General features: G+C 52.0%; 1 protein-coding gene and 1 pseudogene across 1 annotated transcript; one reads left to right on the forward strand and one right to left on the reverse strand.

The window, feature by feature from the left end:
- Window positions 1-973: 973 nt before the first annotated feature.
- On the forward strand, window positions 974-7,792 carry LOC128943674 (protein ecdysoneless homolog; annotated as a pseudogene).
- Window positions 7,793-13,795: 6,003 nt separating this feature from the next.
- Window positions 13,796-16,202, reverse strand: LOC128943675 (C-type lectin domain family 2 member D11-like). Its single transcript, XM_054286552.1, has 3 exons — window positions 16,097-16,202; window positions 14,110-14,294; window positions 13,796-13,909 (listed from the first exon to the last, which is right to left on the reverse strand). The coding sequence occupies exons 1-3, from the start codon at window positions 16,200-16,202 to the stop codon at window positions 13,805-13,807; spliced, it is 396 nt and encodes a 131-aa protein (XP_054142527.1). The 3' UTR covers window positions 13,796-13,804.
- Between the last annotated feature and the right edge of the window lie 1,777 nt (window positions 16,203-17,979).

Below are 17,979 nucleotides of genomic sequence, written 5' to 3' on the forward strand. Positions count from 1 at the left end.
TTGTTCCAGCAGGGTTGCTGTGCCTTGACCCAGGGCTGTCTCATGATTTCCCTGTGTTTTCAGAGTTCCAGGATGAGATCTCTGGGCTCTGTCAAAAGCCTCATCTGAGCTGAGGTCCTGTGGTCTCTTCCGACCCTTTTGGTCGGGACACATCCTCATGGGACAGGGCTGTGACCTGCTGAGGGCAAGGCTGCTCCTGCTCTGCGGGAATCAGACACAGCCCCAGGTATTCTCACAGGAGCACTCCAGCAGTTTGCTGTGTTTGGGGCATCTCACAGCTGGCCTTATTGAGAGATTTGTTTTTAAGGTATGTGAGGGAGACCCTCCCAATGAGGGTCTGGGCTCTGGCCAGGCCCTGGCTGTACCTAGTCGGAAAACTGCCAACAAACCCAGATGTTTTCTGCCTCAAAACCCTATTCAAGTCTCTTAGAGTTGGCAATTTGACCCCATATCAATAGGGCAGCTGGATCAAAATCAGTTAAACTTAAACCTAAGATGCTGCGAATTGAGGTAGAGCTCCCTAAAAGCAGAGATGAACGCCATTATCCCTGTAGATTAATTACACTGAATGAAATTAAATAGAACAAGAGGAATCCAGCCAAGTAAGTCAGAACTGACCCAACTCTTGGGTCAGGGGATAAGAGCCGGTTACAGGGATTTAATCGCATTCTGTCCCACCGGTGTCCGGCCGGGACCGGTGCTCAGGAATGCCGGCAATGCCGGGAACAATCTCCCGTCGGGGACAGGGGGTGACCGGGCCGTCCCGGGGCCCTGCTCGGTGCTGGGGGCAGCGCGGGCGGCAGGCCCGGGAGCGGTGCCGGGGGATCGCGAGCGGGACTGCGCCAGGCACCGGCGGCCACTCACGGCTGCAGCGGTTTCCGCGCGTATCGCGATATCACCCTCAGCGCCGCCGCCCCGCCGCCGCCATCGCGCCGCTCCTGCCCGGGGGCGGAGCGCTTTGGGCCCCGGCGCGATGGAGGCGCTGCGGCGGCCGGCGCTGCCCGAGGACGCGGTGCGCTCCTGCCTGTTCGCGGCGGCGGCGGCGGCGGGCCCGGGCGGCGAGGCGCTGCTGCGGCGCTGCGCTGATCTGGCCCTGGTGCGCTTAGCCCCGCTCCTGGCCGCCTGCGTGTGGCAGCGGCAGCCGTTCCGCCTGCGCTACGTGCCGGGCCGCGGTGAGCCGGGAGCGGGCCGGGAGGCGCGGCGGGCGGAGCGCCGGGAGCCGGGGAGACTGGGAGGGGTACCCGGCGGCTTGGAGCGTGTGAGGGGGAACCTGGAGAGTGTGATGGGGAGTCGGCGGCCGGGAACTGCGGGCTCCTGAGGGGGACCCGGCGGCCGGGAACCGCGAGCGTGTGAGGGGAAAGCGGGGAGTTGTGAGGGGAACCCGGCGGCCGGAATCGAGGAGCGCGTGAGGGGGAACCGGGAGAGTCTGAAGGGACCCGGCGGTGTGTGTGAGGAAACCGAGGGGATGTGAGGGGAACCCGGCGGCCGCAATCGAGGGGTCTCTGAGGGAGACCCGGGGGGATCGTTTGAAGGGGTTCCGGCGACGGGGAACCGGGAGCTTGTGATGGGGAACAGGGAGAGTGTGAAGTACACCGGGCGGCCGGAAACGGGATCTTCTGAGGGTACTCCGGCGGCAGGGAACCGGCAGCGTGTGAGGGGGATCTGGGCCGTGTGAGGAGGACGCGGTGGCCGGGAACCGAGGGCGTGTGAGGGGGATTTGGCGGGGCGGGCGGTGTGAGGGGAACCCAGCGGCCGGAAATCAGAAGCGTCTGAGGGGGAATCGGGGTCGTTTTAGGGGGATCCGGGGGCCGGGAACCGGGAGAGTGTATGGGGGGCCCGGGGACCAGAAACCAGGAACGGGTGAGGGGGAACGGTGGCGTGTGAGGGGAACCCGGGGGTTCGAACCGGGAGCGTGTGAGGGGGACCCGGCGGCTTCCCCGACTCTCGGTGTCACAGCACGGGTTAACTCAGTGAGGCATCTGGTGCCACCTCCCTGCTGCAGCGGGGCCATCCCCGAGCACAGGACACAAGATTGTGTCAGCAGGGTCTGGGATATCCGCAGTGAGGGAGACTCCGCAGCCCGTGTGGACAATCTGTTGCTGGGCACGGCGTTGCTGAGCCGCCTCTCCTGTCTGTGCGCCGTGCAGGCGAGATCCCGGCGCACTTGGGCGGCACCGCGGTGTTCGGGGATAAGGTGGAGGATGAGTGGTTCATTGTGTAGCTGCTGCGGGACATGAGCAGGGAGTTCGCGGGGCTGGCAGCCAGGTAAGGCGGGTGCTGCTGAGCTGCTTTAGTGGGAGGGCTGCCAAGGGGCAGTGCCTGTGCTCTGAAGGTCCTGTCTTAGCATTGCCCATCCTTGGAGGTGTTTCCCCATCCCAGACACGTTGGAAGTGTCCAAGGGCAGGTTGGATGGGGCTTGGAGCAGCCTGGGCTAGTGGAAGGTGTGCCTGGCTGTGGCAAGAGTGTTGGAACCAGGTGTTGATCTTTAAGATCCCTTCTAACCTTAGACTTTCTATGAGTTTATGAATGTTAAAAACTCCAGCAGACATGGATCGAGAAGTGTCCCTGAGGGCAGGGAATGCTCAGGGCTGGAGTGTTGCTGTCTCTCTAAGGACACAGGCTTTGTCTGGTGCAGGTGAAATAATGAGCAGACACCTTCACCTGGATATGGATGGCTGCTAATGGCAGTGGATTAGAATGGAGATCATTAATTTGGTCATTAGCAAAAAATTGTTCAATTATTTTGCCCCTACTCCAAGATTCTCACAAGGGCTGGAACACAAGACCAAAATGGATTGTAAGTGTGTACCTGGAATGTCAGGCTCATACTTTCCTTTTGTTTGAGGGAACAGACAGAGTGAGGGAGTTGAGAACGTTGCATTCCGGGCTTTTCTTAGGATCAGGAACCAGCAGAGGTCGCCTGTAGCACCTGAAATGCTGCTTTTTAATGCCTGTGATGCTCTGAAGCAATTAGGCTATGCTGGTTCTCCTGAAGCACTTCTCTAGTTGAAGAGAAACGTGGTGTTATTGTTGTTAAGGAAAGAAGATATATTTGATGAAACTTGTGCCGGTTCAAATAGGGATTTTCCAGAATATCAAGGATTTTTCCTAATGTATTTAGAATGACAAAAGTTTATATTTGCTTGGGGATTTCAATTTGGAACAAACTTTGTAAGGCCTGAAAAACAATTTATCAGAAAAATCTTTCTATGATGTATTTTGAATGCAGTCTCAGGCACTGCCTGTAATATGGGTGCCTCCAAAGCCACTCTGGTGACCTGGAGGGAGTTTGCTGGCTGTCCCCAGCCCAGTCCCGCTGCAGGGAGTGTTTGTTTCTGCTCTGGCTGTTGCAGGTGACTTTCACTCGGTGTTTATATGCACAGCTAGTGCAGCAGCAGTTTGTTCCAGACAGACGCAGTGGATACACCCTGCCCGCCCCAGCTCATCCTCAGTACAGAGCCTGCGAGCTGGGCATGAAGCTGGTAATGATTGCTGGGGCATTTTGGCCTTGGTCCATGCATGCCCAGGGAATGGGTCCTTGTCTGGAGGTTGCCTGCTTGTCCAGAGAAATGTGAGCAAAGTCTGTCACACCTTGAGAACTTCTTGTTGTTGCACCTTTTTATCTGCAGGCTCATGGCTTTGAAATGTTGTGCTCCAAGAGCAGTAAAGTGGCTCCTGATGCCAAGAGAAACGTGTTAAGGGGTCCTCTGTGGGAGAGATTCCTCAGGAGTTGAAGGAGAAGGATTATTTCAAGGTCTGTGAGTATTTCAGAGTCTGTGGCTTTTAAATATGCCAAGGAAAATACATTTTAACCCGTTGAACTTGTGTGAGAAGTTGCAGTGGGGCCAGAGCTTGAATCCTTATCTCTGTGTGAAATGAAGTAATGTGTTTAAAGGGGACATGTGCAGTTTGTTCCCCTTTGAAAGTAATTTATTTTGGAAATTAAAAAGGAAAAAGCAAGATGTGGGGATTGATTAATTCATCTAAAGCAAGGGGAGAAATACACTTGAGTGAAGAAAACCCCCATATGTGATTGTGTGAAGTGTGACTGATTTCACTGGTTTACATTTCATTTCCACCCCTCTAGAATTCAATATTCTTCAAGATCCATACATAACACCATCGACCTATCTGGGCCCATGCAAGTGTAATTTTTATGTGTGTGTGGTTTTTGTCACTCCTGGGAATTTTGGTGAGGTTCTGTGATATTTTTTTAGAAAATGCCTTTGACTATTTTTTTGATGTTAATAAATGGGACATAAATTGACTACTTGTTTGAAGGTTATCAAATTGGACAACACTATTGAGATTCTTAGCTTCATATCCTTTAATAAACTTCAAATACAGGAATGGCCCTTTGCTGTATTGAGTTCCAAGTGTACGTGGCCAAAAGGTTTTAGTTGTTTTGGTTCTCTCAGCATTTCTGTGTGACCAACAGTCACCCTTAGAAAGCCTGACTGTGAGGAGGAAGGGGAGGGAGAATTGTTTGGGTTCATGCCTGTGCCTTGCATTCAATAGGGAGAAATGGAAGGATCAGCCAAGTACCTGGAACTGTTGCACATGGCAGAAGATCACTTCCAGCAGTCTGTTGCAGTGCCAGAAAGGTGAGAGCTACTTGAAATTCATGAGTGTCATATACCCTACAAATCCTGTAAGTGACCTTTGAAATGCTTGTTACAAACACCTGAACCCTTTTCTCCACTGCACATTGAACATGGGAGCTGTGGCCAGGACATACAAGTACAAATTCCTCTGGAATGCTCCACTGGGAGAAGTTCTGGCTTGAGTAACTCTTTTATCTTGGTTTTGTGAAATGCTGAGCTCTTCCAAGTGGATTCCAAGTGGTGACTGCAAAGCAATTTTTGCTTGGTTGTCTGTAGAAAGTGTAGAAAAGTTTCATTGAAAAGCAGTCCCAGTGAATAATGAATACAGGGTAATCTGTCTCCTTTGCTCAAAAAGCTGGCTGTGGATTTCTCTGGATGATCAAATCCAAAAAGTAAATCACTGCAAAAATATCTGAGACTTTGCCAGCCCATAATATCTTGACTGTTATTTTTTTGAGTTTCCAGTCTCTGCTGGTTGGGATCAGGTAATCTTAATATTTACCAAGGCAAATGAAATGTGAAGGAAAGGAGCCATGACCAATGGGCTTTGGAGCCATCAGCTGGGAATTGCAGGGACTGACTGTGTCCTGTTTTGGCCAATGCTCTGTGTAGTGCTCTGGTACTTCCCCAGATTCATTTCCCTTTTTGATGTGCTTGCACAGAAGGAAAATGGAAGAATTCAAGTGAAAAGCTGAATGCAGAGCATGTGATCCCATTGAATCCATTTCAGTAAATTCAATGTTTTTCTTCTAGCTGTGATGAAGTGAGCCCCAGTGATGAAATCCTGACACTACTACAGACAACCCCCATTGATGTGAAGGAATTGGAGAGAGAAGCAGCTTGTCTTCCTGCAGAGGATGGTGAGCTGGATGGGGGAATTATTCCTATTACAGATGATTATTTGTGGGGGCAGAGGGGCAATGCTGACAGCTGTGAAGGGAGAGCAAATCCAGCCTTCCTTAAGACTAAACACTGGATTGGCTCTCCCAGTTTAGAGTAAGGCTTTCTTCCTCCACTGAGTGGCCAAAGGCTTCTCAGTGACTAGAATGGTCTCTCTAAGTTTGAGCTCTGCAAAGCAGAGTTTGTAAGTAGTGACAAGAAATCTGCACTCAGTTCTTCTCATCCTCTCTCTGGCTTTGCTGTGTGTGACCCAGGACCAGCACAAGAGCTGAACTGCAGAGCTGAGCTGCAGGATGGTTGCAGTCCTGTCAGTCAGCTGGTTGGGGCCTGTGAGCCAGCAGGCTTGTGCAGAGTAACAGATGTGTGCTGTGTTCTTTCAGATGACAGCTGGCTGGATATTACACCAGGTGCTCTGGATCAGATGCTGAAGGAGACAAGAAATGAGTCCCTTCCTTCCCCAAATGAGGAGGAGCAAAACTATGACTTGGAAACAGTTGCTGAGAGCATGAAGGCTTTTGTGTCCAAAGTCTCCACGCAGGAAGGAGCAGAAATGCCATGGTAGTAGCCCCTGGAGTTTGGCTCTGGTGTGGAATGTTGCACTGTGCTGCAGCCCTGTGCTTGGTTCTGTGATGCAGAGAATCAGAGTTTGAAGGTGCTGTGCTGAGCAGGGCCTGAAGCAAAGCCAGAGCAGTGAACCTGTGCTTGCTTTAAATCAGCTTGGTGCCACTCTGGCACTGGTGCAGGTTCAAGTGCTGCAAGCTGAGCTGCTCTCTGTCCCTCAGTTGGATTTTGTGGTCTTCACAATTTTTCTCCTTTATTCAAAGAATTCTTCCACTGGTTGTTTGATGTCTAATGCACACAGGCTTCAAACTTCTGAGGACTTTTAAATTCAAACGTCCCAACTTCATTCCTGGCTTGAGAGAAATCAATATGGCTTGTGCCTGTGTCAGGCTTAGGCAAGCATAGAAGCTTCATTTCTTTAAAAATAATTTTAGATTTCAGGTCTCCTGATGAATCCCATGTTACCTTTGATGTGGATTCTTTTACCAAAGCCCTGGACAGAATTTTAGGTGAGATTGCTTCTTTCTTTGAAACAAATGCCAGCACCGACTTCTTTGCTGTTGTACTGACACAACATCATGTGCAGGGGCAGACTTGGAGGAGCTGGATTGTGATGATGTGGGTGAAGAGGAGGAGTTTGGTTTCTCAGCTGAGGATGATGAGGAGCTGGATGCTGGGAATGGAAGGCAGGAGCAGAAGGTGTCTCCTGAGGAGCTCGTGGGCAGTGTCAAGGCGTACATGAAGGAGATGGACCGTGAGCTGGCACAGAGCAACGTTGGGAAAAGTTTCAGCAGCCCCAAGAGAGGGGTGAGTGTGCCTTGAGCTCTGATTTGCAGCAGTAATTTCCAAGCAGGAAATGTGCTGCAAGTGGCCATTGTGAGTGATGGGATTGGAACCTTCCCACGTGCAAGCAAAGTGTGCTGGACCTGCACCATCATACATTTTTTATAAACTAAAGCTTACCTAAGCTTGGAATTTGCCCATCTTTTCCAAGGCTTAGTTTTTGTTTCCCCATCTTTTCCCTGTTTTTAGTAGTAGGGCAAGCAGCTGCAGCTTCGCTTCTGAATTCCTGTAGTAGTTTTCTCCCATAGGAAGCTGAGCCAGGACTCAGCAACACTTTGTGTCCTTCTCTTGAAACCTAATCTGGGTAATGGACAGTGGTGATTTTCAGCTGGCATGAGCATTTGGTGTCTGAATTCCTGTCTGTCAGGACTCAGGAGTGTACTGGACTCTTTTGGCTGCAGAATTGCTGTTTCTTTTCTCCTGTGGTTTGCCCTTTTTTTTTCCCCCCTTAAATCTGCTCGTGCAATTTGATAAAGCTTTCTCTTTGTACTGTCTGCAGGCAAGTTCTGTTGGAGCAGCCCCATGTGAGAGTGCTGGCCCTGATTGTGGAGCTGAGGCTGCTGAGCTGGCAGCCCTGGCTGTGGACATGAACCTGGTGGCAAAGCTGCTCGAGTCCCGCAGTGCCCAGGCTGGCCTGGCAGGACCCAGCTGGAACATTTGACAGAGCCTGGGGGTGAATTTACCTGAGAGCACAGAGCTCACTGGCAGCTGAGCAAGGCAGGGAGAGCCTTGGCACAAGACATGGCTGCTGGGGAGATGGAGCACAGACACACGAGCAGGATGTGGGAGAAGAGGCCAAAGGTTTGAATTTGGAGCATTCTGTTCATTTTTGTGTCACTTCAGCAGAGTGAATTTACCTGCAGAAGCTTCTGTTTGCACACTGTCTTGGGTGGAAATGAGATTTTCCTAATGTTAGCACATTTTCAGAAATCTGGGAAATGATGTTGAATGCATGACTCAAATGAGGTTTTGTTTTATTACAACACCTCTCTTCCATTTTTTCATTCAGTGATCCAATTTGCCACATTTCTAAAATGTCCTTTTATCCATTGCTGAGTGGGGTCAATATCTGGGGAGCAGTTCTTGTTCTGAAAATGCTGCTGCCTTCAGGGGCAGGTGGGGAAATAGCACATTGCAGGAAGAGTAATTGGACCAAATGTGTAAATATTGGCCAGCAGTATTTTTTAAATTTATTTCAATCAAAACAGAAATACATCTTGACTACTGAATTTTTTGAAGGTATGCATAACTTCCTCAGTGCAGTATCAGTTCTTGGAGTGAAAGTATTTTTGTAATTGTTCATTTTCTGAATGAATTCCATTATTGCTGAATGTTGATATACAGCTACTGCTGGCATGATGTGAGCCCAGGCTGAGCAGTTTGGGGTTTTTTCAGTGAAAATGTGGGTGGAAGGCATGCAGCATGTTGCTTTCATGTGGAATGAACAATCTATTTTAAATATGAGAACTTAGGTTTCAACAAGTTAAATTTGATATAAAATACATAAAAATTCTTGATACACAGACAGCAACAGTGCAGTCCTGCTGGGTCCAAATCAGCTTCTTAATTTCTCTTTATTTCATTTTCATTCAGCAATTAATGAGTTGTCCTCCACTGTTGTTGTGTAATTTCCTTTGTCAGCAGTTCAGGGAGAGCACTGGCAGGTTGGACAGGGATTAGAGATGGACAGCAAGAGCTGGGAAGTGTGAAGAAGGTTCTGCTACATTTCAAGCAATTTGGACTGCTGAGAGGTGAGAGACTCAGACAAATCTGTGGTGGAAAAATGGGGTTAACAGAGGGTTTTTAATTGAGACAAGGCTAATGAGCATTTAGTGGTGGAAAACAGAGGTACTTGAACCTTGGGAAGGGTTGGTGTTTGACCAGGAATGGTAATTTACTCTGAAAATACATAAAATTCTCCACTGATGAGTAGCTAGATCAAGTTTAGATACTTTAAAACATAATTGAGTTGAAGAACATGATCACATTGAACTGCTGTGTGGCCAGTGCTATAGAAAAGGTCCAAATAGATGGAAGGACTCCCTTAGTGCATGAGCAGAACTCCTAAGCTGAGGTTCAGAACAAAGCTGCTCTTTTGCAAACACTCCAGCTGCTGTTGCTGCTTGGATAATCTGACTTTTCCATCAGTGGGGCTGGGATTTCTCTGGGGCTCTGCTCATCCCAACTCTTTCCATTTGTTCAGCAGCTTCCCAGGGGAGCCCTGCAAGGCTCTGGGAGTGCTCCCAGGAGAGTTTGCCATGGAAGAAGAAGCATTTCCATGCTGCCTCTTCCTCTGCTTTGAGGTAACACACGAGGCATCTCCACTTTCAATTCTGAGAGTGTTTTTAGTGAAGGAAGCCTGATGGAATTAATTAGGGCAGACAAGTGGTGTGTGGTTCCCTTTCAATGGATTTCTGTCCAAGTGTATTCTGGAGTTGTTTAACTGGTTAATTTTCCCTTATAGTCTGTGTTTCAACTGGGGGAATCCCCATTCACCTGCAATGTTGAGGGGATCAATGGAAAGAAACCCTGCCTTGGCCATTATTTCAGGGCTATCAATGGATGGGGAATCCCCATTCTCTTGCTGAAATAGATCAGGGAACACCCTTTATGATGGGATTTTATAGGTCTAAAATGAGAACAAACCTTCAATTTTCATCATCTTTCAGTTTAAATTGACAAGGAATCTCTGTTGTGCCTTTTTTTTAGGGTTGAAATTGGTAGAAACCCCCACTGATTCCATTGAGGCATTTAAATTGAGGGGCCACAAAAGCTGGAAAAAATGAGGCATAAAAGGGCAGCAAAAAAAACAAGGTGGAAAAAATTGGTAGAAAAGGGGTGGAAAAGAAGGTATCAAAAAGAGGTGGCAAAAAAATGGAAGAAGAACAAAATGGAGGGGAAAAAAGGGGCAAAAATTGGGAAAAGAGGGCAGCAATAAAAATGGGGGGGAAGGGCAGAAAAACCAGGAAAAAAGGCACCAAAATGGGGGGCGAAATGGCAGCAGAAAAGGGGGGAAGAGTTAAAAATGTAGATGGCATAATGGTGAAAAGGTGGCATTTAGGAAGCAGGAAAGCTCTAGAAAGGTGAGGAGAAAAGGGTGCAAAACATGAGAGGAAAAAGGATGGGAAATAGGAGGGGAAAAGAGCAGGAGTCCCAGAGACACCCCCAGAGCTCAGGCCCCCCTCCCCAATCCCACAGACACCCTCAGGTACCCCCAAGAGAGCCCCTGCAAACCCCACAGACACCTGGGCCTGGATTCCTGCAGGAACACTCGGGAACAACCGGGCTCCTTGCAGCGGGATGGAAACAACGGCCAGGGCTGGGAATGTGTGCCCACTGTGCTGCCAGGCTGGGAATCAGCTGGGTGGGGCCGTGCCATGGCAAAGGCTCCTGAACAACTGCCAGGTCTGTGGGCTGCAGCTGGAGCTGAGAAGCAAAGGGATTAGTCCAGGCAGGAGAACATCCCATCGTTGGGTACTGCTGCAAAGTGGGCATGTTTGGAACAGAGCCTCTCCTTCAGCAGGCCAATGCTGCCAGATGGAAATTGCCAAGGGCACGAGGCTGGGCAGTGAAGAGCAGAGCTGCTGTGAAGGTAAAGCTCAGTTCATTCAGAGAGATCACACAGGTCACCTGAGCACTGTTACAGGTAGGAAGCAGAAAATGAGAGATTTCCAGGAAAGCCTTTGTAGTTTGGTGGGGAAAAGGAGTCGTGATGCCCAATGGCTGCAGGGATGGTGATCCAAATGAGTTCTGAGCAGATTTCCTTTTTTTTTTCAATTGGAGAGGGTTATTAACCTTAGCTGCTGTTGCAAGGCCAAACAGTTTTGGAATCTCTTCTAGTTTTATCTAGCTGTCCTCCATGCTGCATACTCACAGCAGCCATATTGAATTATCATATAATGTGTGAATTTGCTTGTGTCCCTATCCCAAATGTCATCCTTCCTGGGTTTTCAGCTTCTTTTTAACATGCTAGTAAATCTTCTGCATCCCTCTGCAGTATTTCCATGGGTAAACCCACTGAAGAGCACAAGCTAAAGGATGCTACCTCCAACTGAGCACAGGGAGCAGTGGGAAAGGATGTTCTATCAGCATTTTCTGTCCCTGTGCTGATACTGTTCTCCCTGGGAGGGAGCTGGGAAATCCCTATTTCTGCTGCTGTGCTCTTCCTGATGTGTGTCACAGCTGATGCCAACCCCATTTTTCCAGTGTAATGATGATTCTGGATGTCTGAGTGTACCTGCTGGCCTTGGAAATGCCACTGATGGTTATTAAGGAGAAGGCAAGTCCCACCATTTCCGTGTGGGAATGGAAATGTGTGGCCGTCCCTCAGTGCAGCTCTTTTGGTGACAGCGGTCAGTGGCCATTCCTGGTGCAGTTTTGTTATCATTTTTTCTTATACCATTCTATTTTATTCCCTTGACACTTCCCACCCTTTGCCATTCCTCACTTCTTACCCAGCACTGCCCCAATGGTCCCTGGGTGCAGCTCTTTTAGAGAACAGGGCCCGTCCCAACAGGCGGCTGCTGCAGCCAGGGCAGGGGCAGGGCAAGGCACATCACAGCGCTGGTGGTGCTTGGAGACTGTTGGCTTTTGCAGTTCAGGCAGATCAAATCAATCCCAATTGTAAGAGATTTCCACCATCTGCTACTTCTCCCCTCTTTTCCTGGATGGATTTGACAGCTCTTCCTTTCCTCCCACAGAGCTGGAAAGCAAAATGCCCACCTGTCCCATTTATTTGGCACCACTTTCTCCCTCCTCCTCTCTCTGCCAGCTCCAGCAAAGCCATTTCCCCCACTGGCACCAGCTGCCTCCTGTCCCTCGCTCCCATTTTGCCCACTCTGAACTCCTGGAGCCGCCTGCCCGCGGAGCCGCAGCCGCCGTGGGGCTGGGTAATGGTGCAGGGAATGCTGGCAGGGATTCTTGGGCTGGGCTGGGCCAGGCCAGGTGCCTGGGGCCAGAAAAGCGCTCTGAGGCTCTGCTCCTGCCCCTGGGCAGGCAACAGAACACAGCAGGAAAGGCTCGGGGCTCTCAAGAAAGGCAGCCAGAGATCTCTCACCCATCATGGGCATTGGAAGCCTGGAGTGGGGCCATTAATTTCCATTGAATGTATTATGAAAGAAATCACAACAAGAGAGTGAGTAGGCTGCCAAATCCTAAAAATGCACCTTCTCCACACTGTTCTCTCCTTCCTGGGCTTCACTTTATCCACAATTCCCTCCCTCTCTCCTCCCCACACAGTGACACAGAGGGATGGGGGTTACAGTCACATCATGTCACTGCATCCCCCTCAGGGAGACAAATCTGTCCTGCTCTGTTGTCATCACGGGGGTTCCATACTGTTGTCTCCTTATCGCAGATGTTTCACACTTTCTTGGTGTTTTCTCCTGGGCAGCTCCTCAGAGCACTGACTCTTCATTCTTCACAAAGTGGCCAACTGACTCCAGTTCCCTTCCCAACCTGCCAGCCCACTCTTTCATAGCACTCTTCTTCTCATTGGTTACAGCTGTGGCCTGTTAAAATCAGGCCTATTCCTAATATTTGCTAATTGCCCCATCTGCAACTCCTTAGGGGTAAGATTACTTTCTGGACCATCTTTATTTTCTTATATTCTATCCCCCTACACTGCTCCAGCCTGGGATTCCTCCCACAGGAGGACAGTCAGATCCTTTGTGACAGTGTCCTGGTTCAGGGCAAATTTGGGCTCCTCTAGGAAAGCAGATTCATTTGGCTCCTCCCTGCAACCAATCTGGGAGAAAATACCTCCTTGGAGAAAAGTGGAATAAAACTATTTATTAAACAATAAAACCCCTTGCTGCTCCAAAAGAGGTGACAAACTGAGAAAGTCCTCCTCCAGGTTGCAGTTCAGCTCACTGAGTCTCCCATCAGTCCCTCTGGTGCTGGAAATGTTGTGCCCCAGGCCCAGGCTGGCAGGCCACAGGTGTGAGCTGCTGGTGCTCTTCTGGGTGTTCAGTCCAGAGCAGGTTCAAACAGGTCCGAAAAAAGGGGAAAAGGAAAAAAAACAGAGTCCAGGGAACTTCTTTGCCTCAGCTAGCTCAACTAACTAAAAGCCAAGGAGAGCTCGATCCTGTTGTCTGTCCATCTGCAGACAACACAGTCTAGGAGCAGGAATGTGGAGGAGTGAGAGCAGTGTCTGAAAACAAAATGCGCGCTTCTTCTCTCCCCTCTTCACTCTCTGGAAGATGTCTTAAAGAGGCAAAACTTATTATTCAGCATAAAGAGAAGAAGACGATTTGGGCTAAAAGCATCATATAGTCAACTTGGACAGACAGACAGACCATTGCCCACAGTCAGGTGCCTGATGCCAATAGTGGGATTCCTCCTCAGCATGTGTCAGCGGTTCTTCCTCCTCTTCCAAAGACAGTTCACAAGTGCCACATTCAGACCAGTTGGTGATGATTTCCAAGAGGCCAGGAAGATTTGGATTTCCCATTGGAGCTTATTGTGTCATGAGGGCAATGCCCTCACTGCAGGCAGCGTCGGTGGCAGGATGGATTGCAGAGACATTTCCTTTGCAGCCCCAGCCCAGCGCTGGCACTGGGGATGCAGAGGCACTGAGGTGACCCTGAGAGGAAGTGCAAGGCACAGGGCGCAGCTGAGGAAGGACAGCGCTGTGCTGGGCTCAGAGGTGAAGCTGGCACTGCCCAGTGTGCAGAAGACACTTTCTGCAGCCCCTGTTACAGGGGAGCTTGGGCCGTGCTGCAGAGATACGGCCGCTCATTGGAGCAGTTGTCACTCCTCAATCTCTTGTCAGCCAGGGACACGCACTGGGAACTGCAGAGGACAGGAACCCTGCAGGGAGGAGCAGAGGCAGCGCTGGCTGCCAGGGGAAGCCCTTGTGCCCCTGTGCCCCCAGGCCCTGCCCGGCTCCCCGGCACTCACCGGGAGCTGTAGCTGCTGCCGTCCCCCCAGTGCAGGCGCTCGCCCCGTCTGCGCAGCCCGAGCCAGTAACCGAAATTCCCACAGAGGCGGGAGAGCAGATCCTGCCCAGGAGAGAGGAGTGGGAGCTGCCCCGGCCTCTCGGGGGGACACGTGCCCGGGGCTCCCCCCGCACGCCGGGGCTCCTTCCCTGCAAGGCCCCGGCCCAGGGCTGCAGCCCCGGCCCTACGAGCCCCGAGCCCGGCCCAGGAGCGCCCCCAGGCTGCCCTCAGCCACCCCACAGCGCCCGCAGCCCCTCACTCACCATGGCCTCCTCATCCTTGGCAATGGCCAGGGAGGCATTGAGCTCGGAGCACCGTTCCTGACCCTGCTCCCACGTGCTGAAATCCCGTGAGAAGTAGTAGCAGACCCCATTGTAGCCCACCCAACCATGGGGACAGCCCAGAACCAACAGCGGAGTCGCAGGTGTGACTGGAAGCTGTGGTGCTGCTGCAGGGGGAAGAGGAGAAGGTCTGAGGATTCCCCTGTGCAGGGAGCAGGGAGCCCACTCTGCCCCGAGGGGCTGGGCCCAGGCTGCTGCCCCTCCCTTACCTGCCAGCACAGCCAAGGCTGCCCCCAAAGCCAGCACCAGGAGCAGCAGAATCAGCACCACCGTGCCCACGGGATGGCACCTGAACCATTCACCTGGAGCAGGAAAGAGCTGCTGGCTGCCAGAAGCAGAGCCGGCCCTGCAATTTGCTCAGCCTATGGCCAGGGAGCAGAGCAGGGAGTCCTGAGGCAGTGTGGCCCTCCCTCAGCTGGCAGCCAGAGAGCCAAGAGCCTGGCCACAGGCAGGGACACAGCTGTGGGGACAGGCAGGGACACAGCTGTGGGCACAGGCTGCAGCAGGAGAACTGCACAGCCTTGGGGTCAGCTGGGGCTCTTGCTTCCAGCCACGGATGGGGCCCAGCAGAGCACGAGGCCTCTTCCAGACATGGGGAAACAGCCACACACCTGCCAGCCCTGGCCTTGGGAGGGGACACTGTCCCCAGCCTTTAAGCCACAGGGGTGGCCCTGCACTCACCCAGGAATCTTCTGAGGTTCCTTTTGTGTTCATTGTTGGTTGCTGGTGTTCCCTGGGGAGCCAGGGGCTCCCTCACACTCCCATTTTTGGTGCAGAATCCATTCTCCACATCTGCACTCACTGCATGCTCACAAGTGGCATCCTCCTCCTTATGCCAAGAGGCTTCTTGGGCCTCAGGCAAGTGTGGAACCGCGGCTGCTGGTCCCTCCTGGGGATGCTGGGGCCCATTCACAACTCCACAAATGGAGCAGAATTCACTCTTCTCCAGCTCACAGGCAGCATCTCTCTGCCCAGAACAAACAGCACCTTGCCTGGGAGACATCAGGAGTGCTGCTGGCAGATCCTTTGGGAGCTCGGCCTCGGGAACAGCTTTCCAGCCGCGCTGATGGTACCCTGAAAGGGACACGGTGAGAGGTCGCTGCTGGTGCCGGCCGTGCGGGGGTTCAGGAGGGCGGTGGCAGCTGTGGCTGCGCTGTCGGCGCTGCCCAGAGGTGCGGCAGCAGGTGCGGAGACAAGCGCAGCCTCCGGGAGCTGGGGCAGCACCACCGCGGGTCGCAGCTGGGCTGGAGCCGCCTCCGAGCTCCGCCGCCGCCTGGCCGGGCTCCGGGTGTCGCCACCGCTGCTGAAGGAAACGAGCGCTCCGCCCGCCGCCCCTCCCATCCCGGCCAGACCCCGCGGGCACTCGGGCTGGTGCCGCTGTGCGCTCACACTCCGCGGGCACTCGGGCTGGTGCCGCTGTGCGCTCACACTCCGCGGGCACTCGGGCTGGTGCCGCTCTGCGCTCACACTCCGCGGGCACTCGGGCTGGTGCCGCTGTGCGCTCACACTCCGCGGGCACTCGGGCTGGTGCCGCTGTGCGCTCACACTCCGCGGGCACTCGGGCTGGTGCCGCTGTGCGCTCACACTCCGCGGGCACTCGGGCTGGTGCCGCTCTGCGCTCACACTCCGCGGGCTCTCGGGCTGGTGCAAAAGCCTTGCTAAGAAAAAGGGCCCCACTCTGTTGAAGCTGGTCGAGAACCGTAGCCCCTTGGAAGCCCCTTCTGGGGCTCTCAGGAGTGAATTACGGCAGGGATTTTTGGAGTGAGCCTGGCCCTGTGCCGGTACCAGCAATTCCCACGAGTTCCTTGTGGCGGCTTCCCCCACGTCCCCCCGGCCCTCACCGCGGTCGTCTTCGCGGACCCCCCCACCGCGAGCCCCGAGCTGGGGCAGCACCGATCGCGAGTCCCACCTGGTCTGGAGCCGCCTCCGGGCTCCGCCGCCGCCGCCTCGCCGGGCTCCGGGCGCCGCCACCGCTGCGGAATGAAACGGAGCGCTCCGCCCGCCGCCCCTCCCATCCCGGCCAGACTCCGCGGGCACTCGGGCTGCTGCCGCTGTGCGCTCACACAACGCGGGCACTCGGGCTGGTGCCGCTCTGCGCTCACACTCCGCGGGCACTCGGGCTGGTGCCGCTGTGCGCTCACACTCCGCGGGCACTCGGGCTGGTGCCGCCGCAGCTCGGGGCTCTCGCTGTGGGAGGGTTTTGGCTCCTCAGCGTGCGGCAGCGATGCCGAGCAGTAGGGGAGCAGGGAGCGGGGCGGCAAAGCGAGTAGCGCGCCGCGGGGACACCGACGTTCTTGTCTCGAAAAAGGGTGCTAAGAAAAAGGGCTCCACTCTGTTGGAGCTGGGGAAGAAGCGCAGCCCCGGGGAAGCCACTTCTGGGGTTCTCAACAGTGAATTCTCGCAGGGATTCTTGGGCTTGGCTGGGCCAGGCCAGGTGCCCGGGGTCAGGAAAAGCGCTCGGAGCCTCTGCTCCTGCCCCTGGGCAAGCAACAGAACACAGCAGGAAAGGCTCGGGGCTCTCAAGAAAGGCAGCCAGAGATCTCTCACCCATTTAAGTGTAACAAGCCTGGAATGGGGACACTAATTTTACTTGAATTTATTATCAAATAAATTGGAGGAAGGGAATGAGAAGTACACCAAATCCTAAAACTGCACCTTCTCCCTGTTAAGAATATGAAGCTTGACCAGGCCAATATTAAAGCAGCAATCAATTTATTATTTAATATGGTGAAGTATGAGCAATACAGCGCCAGGTACAGTGGGGGAAGTTTTCCCTCCAACTGCACAGCGATAATTGATGGTTACAGGTATTTATAGGGGTACTCATCAGCTTTTTCAGCAGTTTCTATTTCCAATTTTTTTACTCATCAGCAATTTTTATTCCAAATTATTACATCACGATTCTATACACTATTGTGATCTTAGTTTCTCAGGATGTATCTCAAAGGAGTATCCCCAGATGGTGACGGTCCAGTTTCTGAAAGAAGAAAGACGAATCCCATCTGGTGGGGTCCAGCTCCCCAGATGTGTGTCCACCTTTTAATTGCAGAGACTATAAATCTTATAACAGTGATGTCCAGCTTCCCTTTGGTTGAAACCATAAACCCTTGAGGTGATGTTCATCTTCCTTTCTCAAGCTGTTTTTCTCTGCTTCAATAAGGCATGAGATAAGCATATTTCCTTTATATATATTCCAAAGCTACAGTTTCAAGGATACAAGTAATATTCTAAAATTGTACTTCAAAAGGTTATTATTGCAGAGCTTTTTATGGATGAAATGCAAGCAAAAAGGAACATCCTTAACACCTTAATTCCAATGCTCCTAAATCAACTAGGGTTAATTGCAAACAAAAGATAGGCTCAAAGGCCTTTTCCCATGCTTTATTTTCCTCAGTTATTATTAGAATTCACAACTATCCCATTGTCGATGTCCACACATTTCGCATTCGCAAGTACACCCCTGATCCAGGACAGGCCCACTGAGTCTGGGGGGATTTTGCGAGGGTTTTGAGGAGTTTGGGGTGACTTTTTTGGGCTTCTGGGGGATTTTATTGTCAGTTTCAAAGGAATTATTGGAGGTTTTGGGATGCAATTACTGGGCGAGAATTACGTGATTTTCGGGCTTTTGTATTTTGGGGGATTTTATTGGGGTTGTGAGGGGTTTCTTGAGAAAGGATTTATTGAAATTATTTGGAGTATTTTTTAATCTTGGTGAGTTCCACTGGGATTTTCAGAGATTCTCTGGGGTTTTTGAGGGTTTTCTTGTAATTATTGGGGATTTTCATGGAATTT

Source organism: Melozone crissalis, unplaced genomic scaffold (assembly GCF_028551555.1).
Source record: "Melozone crissalis strain CALT ecotype California unplaced genomic scaffold, PUWL_Pcris_2 ptg000053l_1, whole genome shotgun sequence".
NCBI classification, from domain to species: domain Eukaryota; kingdom Metazoa; phylum Chordata; class Aves; order Passeriformes; family Passerellidae; genus Melozone; species Melozone crissalis.

Excerpts from the sequence above, each read along its gene's own strand:
- LOC128943675 (XM_054286552.1), bottom strand. The coding sequence starts at position 16,202 with ATGGGAGGGGCGGCGGGCGGAGCGCTCCGTTTCATTCCGCAGCGGTGG. Across the intron at positions 14,295-16,096 it reads CGGAGGCGGCTCCAGACCAG|CAGCACCACAGCTTCCAGTC; the intron begins GTGGGACTCGCG and ends TTCCCCCTGCAG. Across the intron at positions 13,910-14,109 it reads CCAAGGATGAGGAGGCCATG|GATCTGCTCTCCCGCCTCTG; the intron begins GTGAGTGAGGGG and ends TCTCCTGGGCAG.